The 18,615-nt window shown below is 43.8% G+C and overlaps 1 protein-coding gene across 3 annotated transcripts in view; it reads right to left on the bottom strand.

Annotated features, from left to right (window-relative positions):
* Positions 1-18,615, bottom strand: part of NUP214 (nucleoporin 214) — a gene marked incomplete at its 5' end in the record, with an annotated part of 98,939 nt that overhangs the window by 10,114 nt on the left and 70,210 nt on the right. For 2 of the 3 annotated variants that reach the window (XM_079705673.1, XM_079705672.1), the window contains 2 exons: positions 5,974-6,130; positions 16,738-16,808. In XM_079705673.1, the coding sequence (XP_079561799.1) occupies positions 5,974-6,130; positions 16,738-16,808 (228 nt within the window). The remainder of the gene's footprint in view (positions 1-5,973; positions 6,131-16,737; positions 16,809-18,615) is intronic. The other variant, XM_079705674.1, reaches the window with a different exon arrangement.

The raw sequence follows: 18,615 nt of genomic DNA on the forward strand, positions 1-18,615 counted from the left end.
TGCAACTAGAGAGAAGCCCACGTGCTGCAACAAAAGACCCCACATGCCGCAACAAAAGACCCCACATGCTGCAACGAAGATCCCGCGTGCCGCAACTAAACCCCACTGGAGCCACATAAATTAATTTAAAAAAAAATAAGGAAGTGAACTACTAAAAACCAAGATGGGTGAGAAGTTTTTGTTACAAGAAATGCGAATCTGACAGGCAACATATAAACAGCCAAAGTCATATACACAGAAGTGCTTGGAGAGAGTACAAACAGCACACTAAATAACAGGAATTTTTCTTTAACCCTCTTCCCGGGGGAAGAGGGGAGGGATAACTCACATATCCCCACCATCTTTGGATGCGTGCTTTACTAAAATGAGATTGCACCCACAGTAAGGCAGCAAGAAGCTCTGCTGAAATGGGATCACTGCCCAAAGCCACAGGCATGGACAGGAGGCTGAAATGACATGCTCCGGGTGGCAATGGGGCATTGACTCCATGTCACCAAGCGAGGCCTACAAACACCTGCATAGGCCAGTCTTCCCCCAAGCCCATCAGGCGCTCACAGAGAAGGTGATGGAAAGGAGGAGAGTGGAGGGCGAATAACTCTGCAAGTCGAGCCGTCTGAAGAGGTGGTCCACCACGAGCCCGTCAGCACCAGGGTCTCTCATCTCGCTCTGCTGCCAGTCCCACCCCAGTGTGAGATGTAACTCCATTGCTACTTCCGCTTGCAATGCTCTTGATCTGCAGGCCAAGAAGTGAGGAGCCTCACCTCAGGGACACAAGCACCTCAGTGTCTAGGCACCGATAACACAGAGCCTCAGACCACCGCAGGGTCACCTGCTCTGTAAAACTATTGCTGAGGGCTTCCCTGGTTGCGCAGTGGTTGAGAGTCCACCTGCCAATGCAGGGGACACGGGTTCGTGCCCCGGTCTGGGAGGATCCCACATGCTGCGGAGCGGCTGGGCCCGTGAGCCATGGCCGCTGGGCCTGCATGTCCGGAGCCTGTGCTCTGCAACGGGAGAGGCCACAACAGTGAGAGGCCCGCGTACCGCAAAAACAAAACAAAACAAAACAAAAAACAAAAAAAACCCTATTGCTGACAGTTTGGGAGCTTGGCTGTGAGTAGACCAGGCGCTGAGAGCAGGAGTGGATAACAAGTTCCTTTTCACCACCTTCATGTACGGTCGCACGGGACTATATACCCTCCTGCAGAGTCTGCAAAATGCCCTCTTGAGCAGTCTGATTCTTCCCTTAGTGAGCCGGCTGAAGGTTACATCAGATTCCCCCAATGGCAGTACAAAACCAGGCTTCTCAGCCATTCCTTTTATTTGGTATTTCAAGAACAGAGGACTGCAATTTTCTGACTTTGTTAGTGCTAACAAGGCAAGAATTCCAAATAGCAAACAAATTCAAGTACAAGATTAGAGGCTAGATCTCCTCTTGGAGAAATCAGAAATACAGAGATGAAATGATTTTACTGGGACAGTGCTGGAAGACAAATTCTAGAGAAGTCAGAGAACATTTAGAAGTCTTCGGGCTTCTTTATCCCTTTATCTCTTTAAGACTCCTTTGTCTTTAAGATGTTCACAGATATGACAGTGGAATAAATGAGTTGTGCAGTCAGCCCTGGCTTCGAAAACCTAATAACTGTGGGGCAAGGACTTAACCTTCCCGAGTCCCAGTTTCCTCATACATATAATGGGACAGCACTGTGCCCAGGGAAGGCTGCTGGGAAGACTGAATGAATTAATGTATGGAAAGCCCCTAGTCAGGCATAAGGCAGGTCCTAGAAAACAGGACTTCCCTCTCTGTTTAACTTTCCTCCTGCCAATCATGTTTCCTATCCCAATCAAGTTCAATATAATAAAACAGAGCAGGTCAGCTGTAGAAAGTTAAACCCTTTTCATTTTGCAAAGATCACTAGAATCAAGCCATTCAAGTTGTAACAGTTGTCATTTGTAGTCTCAAAAGGAGCTCTGCATGTTGAAACGTTTTAGGATTTATTTAAGCTGCTCTGAAACAAAGTGGCATTAAGTGATGGGATGTCTGCTTCTCTCTGTCTCTATGGCCAACAATGTGCTTCTCGGTTTTCTCCTAGTGGCTCCAAAATAACAGTCTCTAGCTCTTGAAAATATGGTATCTTGGTTGTTGGAACAATATTTCATTGTGGAAGAGACTTCTTCACTTGTGAACTAGCCAGTAAGAAAGCTTGTCTCTGCAGAGCCACCAGATGACCTCCACTGGGGGTTCCAAGAACGGGTCACACTGGCATCCGCTTTGGGCTTCCCCCCACTGGTGCAACGTGGATCCTCCGTGGTCTTTTATTTGGCAAAAACACTAGCAAAATCCAACATCAGGGTCTGACCCAATTTAAATTAAATGATACTTGATATAAATTTGATATAAATAACATCACAGAGACCAGGTCCCATGTCATTCTGCAGGTCTAAAGTCACTAGACGAGAATTCAACACACACTGAGAAGGTGGTTCTCAGGAAGCCCTCGTCCAGGATACCTTCCCAAGACATTCTCTTAAAGAACAGCAGTAGAAGGAACCTTGTGGGACCAAAAGATTCTCATCAAATGACTCCTTCATCCTCATACAAACATGTCTTTCAAGCCCCTGTGCAGAAAGAATGTGCTGAGAATTGTTCTCACCAGTGTCTTTAGCACAAGACTCAAGGAGGCAATAGGGCCTTACAGGTAGCAATTTACAGGACCCCCAGGGGTTAACTGTATCTATGGTAGAGTCTTGGGGAAGAGAGAGAGAAGAAACCTTTCTAGTGTGAGCTTCTGGATACAGAACACGCCAACTCCAAGCACCAGTGTTCCTAGCTTGTCTTTCTTGATCAATGCATAGTTCCAATTACTTCTCAGGCCTAGAGAGGGCAGCTCCAGGACCAGGCAGCCTGGGGCCTAAATGTCACCAAGGGAAGTGCTGGCCGCCCAATCTGTGCTCAGATATCTATCTGCAGGGGAGCGTGTTCGATGCCATGCGGAGTGATCACAAGGGCTGTCAGACAAGGCGTATGGGGAGGCGTTCCACTCCATGGCGAGGCCAGAGGATCTCAGCAGGCAACGCGGTGGACCAGAGCTCTGCACACACGCCAGGATGAAACCCTCCTTACGCCACTTAATGGCTGTTACCACTGGAAGCCCACATTCCCACTCTGAACCTACTTCCTTATTGGTAAAATGGGGACAGCCACATCTGAAAATACTGTTGTGAGAGGTGATTAGACCGCACACACTGAACAACTGGCACACAGCAGGTGATCAGTAAAGATGAGTTCCCTTCTGCTGACGGCTCGTGAAAGAACAGAGCATAAGGGCTGCAGGATTCCAGAGAGGGAGAGATCACTGTGCATCCTCGTGACCTTTCGGCCACGCTGCACAGAGGAAGACGTACATTCATGCTGAAAGGAATGGTAGGTTCAGAGGAGCAGCGTGTGGGGAGCAGTGTGAACCCTGGCATGAAGCACAGAGAAGTGAGGGGGTGTGTGTGCGCGCGCACGTGTGCGCAGGCGAAGGAATTCAAAGTCAGAAAAGTGTGTCAGGGCTCATGGAGGGCCCTGCATTATAGCCTAAGGAGTTGGTCTGGACTTTGATCTATAGTTAGTGGGACATTGCCAAAGGGTTCTGAGTAGGGAGAGTGGCAAAATAAAAGAGTTTTAAGACATTCAATTTGGCACAGATTTCCAGACCACAGTGTAGGAGACAGCGGGCAGAGAGGGGAGTGTGGAGACTCCTGTGATAACCTGGATGATAATGGGGACACACCCCACAATGACAGGGAAAGAGGAGAGGGAAAGAGCAGGGAAGGAACTGTCTGGCAGGCAGGAAGAGAGCCAGGAGCCCATCCACACAGGGCAGGAAACAGTGCTGCTCAGACGATCACACGCCACAGGGTCGCCCGAGGAGAAAGAGGCCGCCCCTGTGACCTGCAGAAAACATTCTCAGTTCTGTGGTGAGGCCAGTGTCCTCCCCAGGGGCCTTCCAGCTCCTTCTCCACTGTTCCTTCCTCTCATCCGGCACTTGGTCCTCAGGGCTACAGAAGCTCTTGTCCATTTCACTAGCAAATCACGCAGTTAGTTTTAAAAACCAAAATAATGCTAAATCTTTCCTGCATACTTTCAAATTCACTTAAACTTCCCTTAAGCGTGAAAGTAAACTGCTGGTTTATAACAGCTGACGTTTAGGAGATGAAGACCCGCAGGTGTCTGGTATCAAGAACAGATATATGTTTAATTTAAACCAGAATTAAAGAATTAGAAACAATGGTGTGCCTATGAACAACAGGTCGGGGCCGGGCGGGGGTGTCTGTCCCCGATTCTGCAGCACTGTCCAGTTACTATGGTGTAAACAACTACCCCCTGATGTCACTGAACAGGGAGCTGGGGAGAAATGTGCAAGCTGGCTCTCCCGAGCTGGTACAGGCCAGCTCCAGCCCATCACTGAGAGAAGGCCATTTTCTGCCAGGTAAGAGCCACGGCATTAAAGGTGAATCTGACAGGAGGAAAGGATTTTTTACAAAGATATGACACACCCACGTTTTAACAAAATAGGCTAGTAACACCATCTTGCAGACAATAATCTACCCATGGGACAAACCCACGTTTCTCACTAGCATGTTTTATCAAATGCCTGTTCTGTGCTAGACGCTGTGTTTGGCACCTTATGCACGATCTAGCTGAGTTCTAGGTCTGCCACTTTCTGGCTTTGTAACTAAAAATCACCTAACCATTCTGGCCTTGTTCTTGATTGGAAAAGGGAGACTGACACCTGAGGATCACGTTTTCGAAGTACGTGCTGTGGAGCCCTGCAGCTGTGTGCTGACAGCTGGGGAAAAGATGGGGAACCCACCCAGGAGTATCGCTGGTTCTTGGCCCCTGCTTCTGAACACCCTGTTTTTCTCTGTTTTATATATCAGGATTCTGCGTAAGAGTTCATCTGCAGAAACGGCTTCTGAAAACTGTTCCTAGACTTGACTTCTCAGATCCCTTCATTCTAGGGTTCTAAATTCCTCCTAGCAGAACACAAATTTCTGATTATATAATTTCACAAGTTTAAAGCTATGTGTGTCTTCACTATAATCTCTCCTTATATATTACTAGATGAACAGTGACATCAAAATAACCGATCTGTGACTCCAGGAGTCTCAGCAAAGAGTTTTGCTTTTTAACTACATGAGCCTTAATATCAAGGAAACATCTGTCCTGTCTATGGAACGCGAGCTCTCGCATTAAGGTCGCGTGTAGCACAACAGATGAGAGAAGCTTCTGGTAGAGCGTATTAAACAAGAGAAGCTAAGATGAAGGTGACAGGTGCCCGACTTCCCATCTCAGTCTCCCCTGGCAGCAGGATATATTTTTTTAGAAGATTTAAACAAACAAATTTCTTTCATTTCCAACCATGAATAGACAGCTCAACAAGGAATTAGCTGGAGAAGAAGGTGCCAGCAGAAAGATGCAGCTTCATTTGAAAATAAGACAAAAATGTAAGAGATGAGAAATAATGACGGCTTCAACTTTTGTGTGACATTTCTCTACAGTAGCTGAATTCTAAAGCAAATTCAAAGAGAGTCCAACACAAATGAAAATCCAGATGCTCCTCCAAGCACACCCAGCTTGTTCTGCTGCTCTCTTTTATGCTTGTCTGCTTGCATTCATTTCAAGTCATTTCAACCCTAAGAAACAGAGCAATTTGGGCCTTGGGAGAGAAGAGGGGAGTAGCTCAATACACAGATCCTCTCTCCCTGCAGCTCTGATGTCTTTCCATGATTATATAGGACATCTCATTAGAAAACCAAAAATAAAAAAACAAAATCAAAACAGATCACACTGCTTTGGGGTAGATATTTTAAATGGGCCTTCTAGACTTTTTCGTTCCTTTCTACACTTGTCACTGAAGCTTTGATAACACCACGAGGATGACAATGACATCAGGGGACCAAGAGACTGGGAAAACTTTCTTGACTTACTTGGGGTGGCTGTAGATCCAAAGCCCCCGCTGGCCGAGCTGAATGGGTTTTTGTTGGCTGCATCTTGGCTGGGTTTCCCTCCAAGGCCACTGAAGAAACCTCCCCCTCTTCCAGTGTTTCCAGACCCAAACACGCTGCCACTGGAAGAGGATGACTGCTAAAAAACAAAAGGGACAGGAAGCAAGATAAGATGAGAGGTCACGGTAAAATGGCAGGCCACATCCACAGAGAGGAGGCACTCACAGCTGTACCAGTGGAAGAAGCAGGAGAACGTTGATTAGTTCTGGTGCAGATGCTCTAACACCCACAAAGGAAGCTGAGCTCTGGACAGGAACACTCTCTACAATCACAAGTTCTCAAGTTCTTCTATGTGCACAGTTCTCTGAAAACATCATTTATGGTAGGTGGGAGTCTTAACAGTTCATCTGCCCTGCTGCCTGCAGTCTCTGCTGGACATGACGCCAGGGGCAGGAAAACCAAGCCCTCAAAAGCACCCCCAAATGCGAAAGTTTAAAAACATGTCTAGGTTATGATGAGCACCAATTATTTTGATTCCTCTAGTGTTTGGCTGACCTCATCAGCAACCGACGGTAAGGGATTTACAGTGTCTTTTCTCCCAATTTGCGCGCTTTTATTTCGTAATGACTTCCCCAGTACTGCAGAAATGAGCTTAAATTAGGTCCACTGTTGAAACGATGACCGCAGCTGAATCCTGTCCAAGTTTGCAAATCTTATGCTCAGAGGATGCTGGGCACGTGCTGACACAAAGCTGTATCAGGCACCACACACTGTATTTTTGTTTAGAAACTGGTTCTTTAAGGAAGACCAGTGCTAGATTTGAGGGACCATTAATGATTAGTTAAGTATGATATCTCCCTGGCTGATAATGTAGAATACGATGGGCCATTAGAAATGGGTCGCTGTGCACAGGAACCTTACAGGAGCCCCTTCAAAGGGGAGGGGGTGGGAACCAGAGAAGTGTACAAGTCCCTCTTCTTTCTGGCAAAATAAACCACCCACCTCAAAACAGTGAGTGAAATATCAATAAATGAGCTAGGAAGGTAGTGTCCTTCAGAAAAGTGCCTAAAATGTAATTTACACGCTCAAAAAATGGCTGCTGTTCAGTATTTTGACAATGACGATAATGAACCAATGACCGAGCGCTTTCTCTGTGCTAGGCACTTTTCTGCGCACTTTACAAATAATTATTTAATCCCCACAACAGTCAAACCTCTAGCAGGCTGCACCTGAAACATGCCCCAGCACACCCCTGCTCTGAGCCCCCGGACCGTGACTTTGTGCCTGGACCATAAGACAACTTCATTGACGTTCTGCTTCCCCTACAATCTGTGTTCACACAGCAGCTAGATTAATCCTTGAAAATGGCAGTGAAAACATTTCACTCCTGCTTACAAATTCTGAAAGACACACATGACTCGGCCCCATCCATCTCTTGGCATCGTCTTCTATCATCCCCCCTGCACTTGGTACAGTCACACCAGTCTTTTGTGCTTTGGACACGACAAGCTAATTTTTACCTGAGGGCAACATACTTAATGTATTGCTTGTCTCTCTCCTTTTTTTTTTCCCCTTTAAACTTCTTTAAAAACAACAGTAACTGTTTACTACAACCATTTAATGATGAGTAACAGCTTTTTAAAACTTGGAATGAAATCCAACCATAAGAGCACAGGCTTTGATAACTAGTAAACTGACTTTCAAAGGAACGAAGACGTGACAACTATGCATGCATGCGGAAAACAGAAAATACCAGGTTTCTTGGCTGACTTCCACGCATCAGGCTGAAACATAGGAAACTGCCAATATACGGACATTTTTGCCCTACAAGGAAAAAACCAAAACAAAAACCCCACCAAACCCAGCAATTTCAGATGGCTCAACTTATTTTTAAAAACATGATTTGAAAAGTAATGGATATCTGCAGAAATGAATAGAAACGGGTAGCACTTCACTGAAGTGAATGTGAATCGACAGTTATTGCATCCTCAGAAGCGGGTTAGAGTATCCCATTCATTTTAACTACAATAAATAACAATAGTTTTTAAAACTTTAAATTATGGAAAATCTCAAAAGTATCGATGGAGGAGCATAAAGAACCCATGTACCCATCACCCAGTTTCACCCATTAACTCACAGCCAGTTGAGTGTTACCTAGAGCCCCATTTTCTTCCCCTCAGCCTTTATTAGCATGAAGTAAATCCCAGACATCTCACCATTTCATCCACGGATCTTCCAGTATAAAGCTCTAAAACATAAACCATAACCATAATAACATTATCGTGTCTAAAAAATTAATTCCTTTATATCATTGAATAGAGAGCTACTGTTCAAGATCCAGCCTAATAAAATTGCCAAAAAACCCTGTGAATCTCATCCAGCCTCCAGACCCAAGCACCATGTCACAGGAAGTAACAGAGGGGACAGAGAAACAAGTTAATCGGGCGCCACACTGCGGGGATCTCCAAAGGACTGACAATCTGCTCTGTTCATCAACTGTGCTGTGAGGGAAAATAAAAGAGGGGCGGTCCTGGGAGGGCAATTTATAGATACAGAGGCTGAAGAGAACTATCAGCCAATCTCAGGGAGTGAACCTGACTTGATCCTGATTCAAAGAAACAAATGCAAAAACAGACATTTAAGAGACTTCTTCAGAAAGGCATTTCCTGACTATCGAACCTAAATCAGCTTCCCTGATTACTGCCACATCATCCCGCTTTACTGTCTTCACAGTACTGAAATTAACTATCTGACATGAAACTGTTTTAATAAAGACTGACACCCCTCCCCACCCCCCCCCAAAATGTAAGCTCTATGGACATAGCCACTTTTGTCTGTCTTACTCATTACTGAATCCCGGCATGAATGTTAAATTAATTTTCACAGTCCTGGTTCTCTACTGCCATTTGAACAACATTAAATCTTCGGATCCATAAACACAGCATGTCCTTCCATTTATTTAGATCACCTTTAATTTCTTTAAACAATGTTTCATTGTATTCAGAGCACACGTTTTGCACTTCTGTTAAATTTATTTCTAAGTATTTTACTTCTTTTCATGATATTGAAAATGAATTGTTTTCTTAATTTCAATTTCATTTTCAGACGGTTTGTTGAAAATGTACAGAAATACAATTAATTTTTATATATTGATCTTGCACCCTGCAAACTTGCTGGCCCCATTCATTAGTTCTAGTTCTGTAGTGGATTCCTTTGGGATTTCTATATACATGATGTTACCTGCAGATGCATAGTTTTACTTCCTCCTTGCCAATCTGGATGCATTTCATTTCTTGCCTAAATGACCTGGCTAGACACAACATATGCTCTTGAGAGCCATCCCTATGGTCACATGCCATCAGCCGTCCTTCCCTTCTTATTGTTGAATAGTATTCCACTGTGTGAGGACGCCAGGGTCTACTGTTCCCCTGCCCATGAACATCTGGACTGTTTCCAGGTGTGGACTATCATCAACAAAGCTGCTATGAACATTCTGATAGAAGTCTGTCTGTGAGTATATATTTTCATTTCTTTTGGGTGAATACCTAGGACTAGAATTGCTAAACCACAAAATTAGTGTATATTTAACTTACTGAGAAATTGCCAAATGGTCTTCCAAAGTGACCGCACCATTTTACCTTCCCACCAACCAGCAACGCATTAAGAGATCTAGTCACTCTAGATATTTTCCACATTTGGTCTTGTTGGTTCTTAAATTTCAGTAATTCTACAGGTATGACATAGTATCTCATGGTTTTAATCTGCATTTCTCTGATGACTAACAATGCTGAGCAAGTTTTCATGTGCTTATTGGCCATTTGCATAGCCCCCTTTGTAAAGTATCTGTCCAAGTATTTTGCTTATTTTAAAATTGAGGTGTCTTTATTTTTGAGTCATAGGAGTTCTTTATATATTCTGGACAGAAGCCCTTTAATTTATGTATTGTAAATATTTTCTCCCAGTCTATACCCTGCCTTTTCATTTTCATAAAAAAGTCTTTTGATGAGCATAAGTTTGTAATTTTAATGAAATCCAGTTTTTCAATTTCTTCTTTTATGGTTAGTGCTTTTTTGTGTTCTAAGAAATCTTTGTCTTCCTAATGGTTTCTTCACAGTGGCATTATTGACACTTTGGGCCACATAATTCTTTGTTTTGGAGGCCTGTAGGATGTTTAGCCTCTACCCATGAGATGCCAGTAGCGTCTCCCACTCATGAGGATCAAACGTGTCTCCAGACGTTGTGATTGTGAAATTCCCCCGGGGGGGCAAAATCGATACCAGTTGAGAAGCCCTGATTTACTCCAAGGTAGCAAAGATGTTCTTTTTGCCTTTTGGCTACGGTTGTCATATATTTAATACCGTGTTATTAACCGCACAATACATTGTTTCTCTTTATGTCATCAATCTTTTTTCTTCAGCTGCTTTAAAAGTTTTCTTTTTGGGGCTTCCCTGGTGGCACAGTGGTTGAGAATCTGCCTGCCAATGCAGGGGACACCGGTTCGAGCCCTGCTCTGGGAAGATCCCACATGCCGCGGAGCAGCTGGGCCCGTGAGCCACAACTACTGAGCCTGCGCGTCTGGAGCCTGTGTTCCGCAACGAGAGGCCGCGACACTGAGAGGCCCGCGCAGCGCGATGAAGAGTGGCCCCCGCTTGCCACAACTAGAGAAAGCCCTCGCACAGAAATGAAAACCCAACACAGCCTAAAATAAATAAATTTATAAAAAAAAAAAAAAAAAAAAAAAAGTTTTCTTTTTGTATTTGGTTTTCAGAAGCTTAACTAGGTTGTGTCCAGGGCTGGTTTTCTGAGGTTCACAGAGTGTCTTGGATTTGTGGATTCCTGTTCAACAAATTTGAAAAAGCTTGGCCATTGTCTCTTCAAAAATTTTTTTTCTCACCAATTCTGTCTCCTCTCATTTTGGGACTCTGATTGCATTATGTTGAATTGCCTGATACTGCTGCACAGGTCACTGATGCTCTGTCCAATTGTTTTTCAGTCTCTCGGAGCTTCATTTTAGGTAATTTCTATGGACATATTTTCAAGTTCACTGTTCTTCTGTAGTATTCACTCTGCTGTTCCACCTGTCTAATCGTTTTTTATTTTGGATATTAAACTTCAGATACAGACTGACTTTCTATTTGTTTTTGTAATTCCCATTTCTCTTCTGAGATTCCTTATTCAACCATTCTTTTATTTTCCTGTAAATCCTTGAGCACAACAGTTATTATAAAGTCTCTGCCTGTTAGTTCTAATACTGGATCATCTGTAGGTTATTTTTTGTTGATTTCTAAAGTATGACCGTAGGTCCCCCTTTTCATTTTGCTTCTTCATATGTTACATACCTTTTTTTGTTTGTTAGGTATACTGGACTTTATACAGAGGAACGGTGGTGTGGTGACTGAGGAATGCTAGCGTGTTCCCCAGAGAGTGAGAGACCACTCTCGTCTGTGTCCTAAAGTGAGGAGGCAATTATTCAGATCTCACTAAGTGTCCAGTTGATCGGGAACTGGTTCACAGATTTAGACCGAACTCACCTCTGGTTAGCCAAACTCTGTCTTTGCTTAGGGCTTAGGTTATTTGTCGTATAAGTGTTGGAGCCTGGAGCCAGGAGGCAGTTAGGCTGCAGTGCTACCTTTGGATTCAACAGTTTCAGAGAACAGGAGGTTGCAAGACTGCAAGTTCTTTTTACTTTACTTTCTTTCTCTCAGCAAAATTGGGGGAGAGGTGAATAGAGGATTTTTATACTGAACTTGCAAGTCTTTCAGACTCCAATTTGTTGTTGTTGTTGTTTTTTTAAAAGCAGCTTTACTGGGATATAATTCATATACCATACAACTCACTGATTTAAAGTATAAAATTCAGGACTTCCCTGGTGGCACAGTGGTTAAGAATCCACCTGCCAATGCAGGGGACACTGCTTCGAGCCCTGGTCCAGGAAGATCCCACATGCTGCGGAGCAACTAAGCCCATGAGCCACAACTACTGAGCCTGCGCTCTAGAGCCCACGAGCCACAACTACTGAAGCCCGCGTGCCTAGAGCCCGTGCTCCTCAACAGGAGAAGCCATCACAATGAGAGGCCCACGCACCACAACAAAGAGAGGCCCCTGCTTGCCGCAGCTAGAGAAAGCCCGCGTGTGGCAACGAAGACCCAACGCAGCCAAAAATAAATAAATAAATAAATTTATAAAGTATAAAATTCAATGGTTTTGGTATATTACATCTTTAAGTTTTAAAAAGTGTGGTAAAATATGTATGACATAAAACTTGCCCTTTTAATCATCTTTTAGTATACAATTGAGTGGCATTAATTATATTCACAATGTTGTGCAACAATTACCACTATCTCCAAAATTTTTCATCACCAAAACCGAAATTCTGTAACCACTGAACAAGACTCCCTGGTCCCTCCTCCCCCCAGTGCCTGGTAGGCTCTAATCTACTTCCCGGCTCTATGGATTTACCTATTCTAAATATTCCATACAAGTGGAATCATACAATATTTGTCCTTTTATATCTGGCTCATTTTACTTAACATAATGTATTCACGATTTATCCATGTGTAATATGAATCACAACCCTATTCCTTTTGAAGGCTGAATAATATTCCTATGTATGAACAGACCACCTTTTGTTTATCCAATCCTCTGTTGATGAACACTGGGTTGTTTCCATCTTTTGGCCACTGTGAATAATGCGGCAATGAGCAGTGGTGAGCAAGTGTCTGAGTTCTACTGCTGGGTCATATGACAGTTCTATGTTTAGCTTTTCAAGGAACCTGTTTTCCACAATGGCTGTACCATTTTCCATTCCAACCAGCAATATACGAGGGTTCCAATCTCTCCAATCTTTGTCAATACTTGTTATTCTTTGTTGTTTTTTAAAAAAATTATAGCCCTCCTAGTGGTTGTGGAGTGGTATCTCATTATGGTTTTGATTTTCATTTTCCTAATGTTTATAATACTACTGATTATCTTTTCGTGTGTTTATCGGTCATTTGTTTGCCTTCATTGTTGCCAATAGCTTCCTTTGGCTTCTCCAGCCAGTAAATTTCCTTCGGCAAGGCCTCTCTTCCACTTCCTAAACCCAGACCTGACATTTGCCCCTAAAAGCTGCTGTAACATCAAGCTCACCTACGATTAACTCCCCTGTCTGGAAATCAATTCAACAAGGCTTTCTGCCATGTTTTGATGGTCTCATTGTGACAGATTATATTTTCCAAAGATGGTCACAGTAGTATTTCTAGACCTAAATGCTCTTCTAGAGCAAGAGGTGCAGTCTATTCCCCTCCCCTTGAACCTGGGTGGGGCTTTGTCACTGCCTTGAACAAGAAGATGCAGTATACATGATGCTCTGTGACTTCTGAGGACAGCCTCTGCCTGGCTCCCTCTCTTTCTTGGAATATTCTTCTGTGGAATCCAGCCACCATGTTGTAAGGAAGCCCAGGCCATACAGAGAAGCCTCATGTAGATGTTGTAGCCAAGAGTTCCAGTTAAGGTTGGAACTAACAGCCAAGCCAACCACTGGAGAATGCTACTGAGTTTTGGGGTAATTTGTTACACAGCACTAGATAATTCTAATATCCACAGAATTAGTGTGATTTTCACACCAGCTGGATTTTTCTTGGTATTATGATGAAAATGAAGTTCTTCTATATCCTGGCCAGAATCTACCTGTATCCTTAGATTTTTCTGAGAATACCCCTACTACCTGAAAATTCATTCATTTTTACAATGCTTATCCTGTGCTAGCCACAGTCCTAAGCACTGGGGATATAGCAACAAATATAACAGATAAAGCCCCTGCCATGATAGAAAAAAAATTCATTTGAAGTTCTAGCCCCTCCAGTTGCAAATATAATTTCTGTGAAGGAAGAACATGAGGTGCAGGGCCGTAACCAACATGGAGTTTATCACAGTAAGCTTTAACTCTCTTGGCTCAAATTATTCCTGCGAGAGAGAGAAAAAATTTATGTCTGTGAAAGTCAGGCATGTAGCTCTAATTTGTTCATTTCCACAATGTAGTAACGTTCTACTAAAGAATAATGTAAGTTCATCTACCCAGTGGAATGGCCATAACCGTCTGGGTTGCTTCTAGCCCTCAGTTATTATAACATTGTACCCTGGTGCACAGGTGCATCAGTTTCTCTAAAGAACAAACTAAGAGTGGAACCACAGGGCTTTACTAGATCACACCAGACTATTTTCCAAGGTGGTGTGCCAACCTACGCCCCAGCTAAGAGTGTACATGAGTTTCTGTGGCTCTGCATATCTGCCGACATTTGGTATTGTTGGGCTTTAAAATTTTTGCTGTGTTACAGGTGTGCATCTCTTAGTGGTTTTACTTTGTGTTACTAATTAAGTTGAATATGTTTATGGTCCTCTGGCTACCCGTTTTAAAAAATGTTTTCTTATTTCTCTCTTTTTCTAAATTGTGGTAAAATATACATGAAACTTGCCATTTTAAGCTTTTTATCCCCCATGCGTCTGGGGCATGAGCCAGGCATGGGCACAAACCAAAAGCCAAGCTGGGATAAACAAGGAGTTGCTTCGTCCCTGGCTGATATGAGACAGGCACCAGCAACTAGGTGCCACTCGACCCAGGTCAGGGGCAACATTTTAAGGATTTTAAGTGTATAATTCAGTGGCATTGAGTACATTCCACAATGCTGTGTAACCAACACTATCCTTTTTTATTTTTATTTATTTATTTATTTTTTTGTGGTACGCGGGCCTCTCACTGTTGTGGCCTCTCCCGTTGCGGAGCACAGGCTCCGGATGCACAGGCTCAGCAGCCATGGCTCACGGGCCCAGCCGCTCCGCGGTATATGGGATCCTCCCAGACCGGGGCACGAACCCGTATCCCCTGCATCGGCAGGCGGACTCTCAACCACTGCGCCACCAGGGAGGCCCTATCCTTTTTTATGAAGCCTCTTGTCCTTTTTCCTTCTGTTGTGTTTTCTATTAAGTTTTCTATATACAGAGCTCAATGAATTTTGACATATAACTGTTTATGATGTTCAACTTTTTTTTTTTTTTGGCTGCGTTGGGTCTTCATTGCTCCGCGCGGGGGCTTTCTCTAGTTGTGGTGAGTGGGGGCTACTCTTCGTTGCAGTGTGCGGGCTTCTCGTTGCGGTGCCTTCTCTTGTTGTGAAGCACAAGCTCTAGGCGCGCGGGCTCAGTAGTTGTGGCACACGGGCTTAGTTACTCCGCCGCATGTGGGCTCTTCCTGTACCTGGTATTTTCAAGTTTGTCTTATATTTCTTTACGGCACGTAAAACACAGCTGTTTTATAGTCTAGGAAGTCTCTGGAAACGTGTGTCTCATGTTTATTCTGGCTCTTGATCATAGTTCCTTGTTTCCTGTTGTGATGAATTTACGTGTGGGCATCAATGTCCTTAAAAATTATCTGAGGCCTACAGTTACTTTTCTTCAGAGTGGCCTGTGCTCTTCTGCCAGACATCTGGAGACACCACCATCCTCGGATCGGGTCAAGCCGCATTCTCAGGCCGAGACCGGTGAATCTGGAGTCACAGCTTATCGTGGGGAGGGTCTCTTTTAGCCCTCCCACTTTGTACACGTCTTGGTGAATGATGTCTGCCCCTCTGCCCTTTTGGGCTTGTTAACATAGGCAATTCAGGTGCTCTCAGATTAGCAGATGCTCTCAGGGCAGAACTGGCTTCTGTGCTCCACTCACTTCTACAGGTTCCCATTTTCCCTTTAATCTGGTTTGGTTAAATACCTTGCTAGTTTATAAGTGCTTTTGAAACTATGGTTTGTACGTTTTATGTAGCCATTTTTAGCTGTTTTCAGTGGGGAACTTGAGAACCAAAAGTCCTGTTTCTCGGTCAAGGATCACTGATTAGGGCAGGGCCCATCTTCTAAGGAAAAAAGTGATAAAGAAAATCTCCTACTGAACACTTGGAAGAAACATATAATATGGCTACCAGTTCCTTAACTACTGGACAAGTACCAACCCCACCTTTACAAAGTCACAATCGTTTCCAATATATCAGAGTACCTTATGAAGTTACTATGATCTAAAAGCAGCTAGCTTTTACAACAGTAAATTTAACCCCTCTGGGTCCTCCATATCCTCATCTGTCAAATGGGGATAATAACAGCATTACCTTATACAAGTATTAATGATTCCATGACTCAGTGTGTGTATAGCACTTAAAACCACACCCAGCACACAGATAACCACTAGCTAGACAAAGTGAAACGGCTCAGGTCACCGAAAGGTCCCTGGACTATATACTGCTTCCCACAGGCGCCATATACAATTTCCGTTGCATATTCTTCTTCATCTTATTTAAACAATGACTTAAAAAAAATAAAAACTCTTAGCTCAACGGCCTTTAAAAAAAAAAAAAAAGGCCAAGGACCAGATTTAACCCATGGGCCATAGTTTGCCAATCCCTGGCCTAACAACAGGCAGAAGATTGATGGAAATCAGGCAGTGTGCTCTAAAGTGCTTCCCGAGAGGACTTTCACACAAGGATCAAAACTGTAGTGATTCTCTGAAATCAGAGGCTGAGACTTCTGCGTCCCCAAGGGAGCTACAGAAGGCAGAGCTTGAGAACAACAGGGCTGTTTGCTGGGGCTGGTGACATCCTATAGGAACGTGACTGATTACATCCTACAGGACTGGTTACATCCTACGGGAACATGACTGATTGCATCCTATAGGAACGATGCAAATGGGTTTGATACATGTTGACACGAATAGAGGCAAACATCCATATTTACCTGGCCAAAGACTGTTCCACCAGTACTGGCTGCTTGACCAAACAAAGAACCAGTGTTACTAGACCCAAAACCTGTAAAATAAAAAGAAAACCAAAGTTTAATTTGGATGAACCTTCTATAATATCAAAGTTTTGTTTTTTCTTTTTTAAATGGCATTCAGGTGTGCTAAAGTGCCTCACAATAAATCAACTCACGAAGAAAATCTGTTTTCCTACCTAGGAAATGGAGAAAATTATGAGTAAATAACTTAAAAAAACCTTTTTTTTCATTGCTAGAATTTTATAATAGTAAAAAAAGTCCCGAAGTCCCAAGGACTGAATCCTTGTCTCCTACCAAACCCCAGGTGGGTGAGGACTCTGAGTAGTTCCCCTAGACTTACAGCTGCCAAGAAGTGCTTCCAGTGACTGACTTAAAATCATGAATATTCCTACTCCCCGGTTACCTCTAATCTCAAATACCAGATTCTTTCAGGGTAGTTTATCTTTCTTCTAGGTGGCATAACGTGGTTGAGGTGCTGAGTTAACAGGGCCTTGGAAAATCAAGCAGAACTATATTTTATAATAAAAGAGCCCCAGATGAGGAGTTGGAGGACAAGAGTTCCAGGCTCATTTCTGCTACTGGTCTAGGCAGGGGAGCTCAGGCAAGTCTCAGTTCCTCAACCAGCGCTGGAGGGGGCTGCTCGGGTTATCTTTCCACCTAGCTCCTGCAGGAAAGAAGGGTTTTTCAGAGGTTCTCGTTGTACTGAAATAGTTGTGATTATACTTGTGAACGAGGATTCTCAAGTTTTGGCTGCAGAACAAAAAGATGCACTAGTGACAGCATTAACTACCCTACTCTCTTTGACCCACAGGCCTCTTCCCTGCCCGTTCTCTAGACCAACTTATCACATCTCCCGTCACTCAAACAGGCGACCAGCCTCTTCACAGGGCATCAGATGGATCCCAAAACTGTCTTGCACCACTGTGTTCTTGAAGCGGAACATAGTGGGAGCTTCACAAACATTTGTTGAAGGCAGGAAGGAAATGACTTCCTTTCTAATAAATTATGAACCAGTTTCAAATAAATTTTCACCAAAGGAATGAACACCCAGTTACTTGTAATCCTGTCCACCAAGAAATCACTGATCCTTGATTCCGCCCCCATCCCCTGAGCCTGATGGCTGAAGAAATGCCTTTCATAAGATAACCATGGAGAAAGGAAAATTAGAAAAGATATTCGAGTTATCCTGTCTACTGGTTTTAGGAGCAAAAGCAGCTGCTAAGATTGGACATGCAATAGTGAGGATTACATTTTACTTTCAAAAATAGTAAAATTTAAAGATTTGGTTTTTTAGAAGAATTACACTGGGGCTTCCCCAGTGGCGCAGTGGTTGAGAGTCCGCCTGCCGACGCAGGGGACACAGGTTTGTGCCCCGGTCCGGGAGGATCCCACTTGCCGCAGAGCGGCTGGGCCCGTGAGCCATGGCCGCTGAGCCTGCGCGTCCAGAGCCTGTGCTCCGCAACGGGAGAGGCCACAACAGTGAGAGGTCCGCGTACCGCAAAAAAAAAAAAAAAGAATTACACTGAAAATAAAAAAAATATCCAACTTCTCAAATGTCACTATTTGCCCTTCTAGAAAGCAAGGTGGTTGTCAGAGTAAATACGAAATACCGGCAGCACAGAGGACTAGGATGAGGAGCTCTGGAGTCTAGTCCTGGCTCCACTACTGGCACTAAATGACATTAGATCAGTCACCTCGAGGCTTGACAGGTTTGGACATAATGACCTCTAAAGCACCTTGCAAATGTAAAATTTCATACTTATGAGTCATTCATTACTTGCCACGACTTTACACCTGTTTCTCTCCCCCCATGAAACTGGCACTCCGGTGGCTAGGAGA

This window comes from Hyperoodon ampullatus, assembly GCF_949752795.1.
Source record: "Hyperoodon ampullatus genome assembly, chromosome: 6".
NCBI lineage: Eukaryota > Metazoa > Chordata > Mammalia > Artiodactyla > Ziphiidae > Hyperoodon > Hyperoodon ampullatus.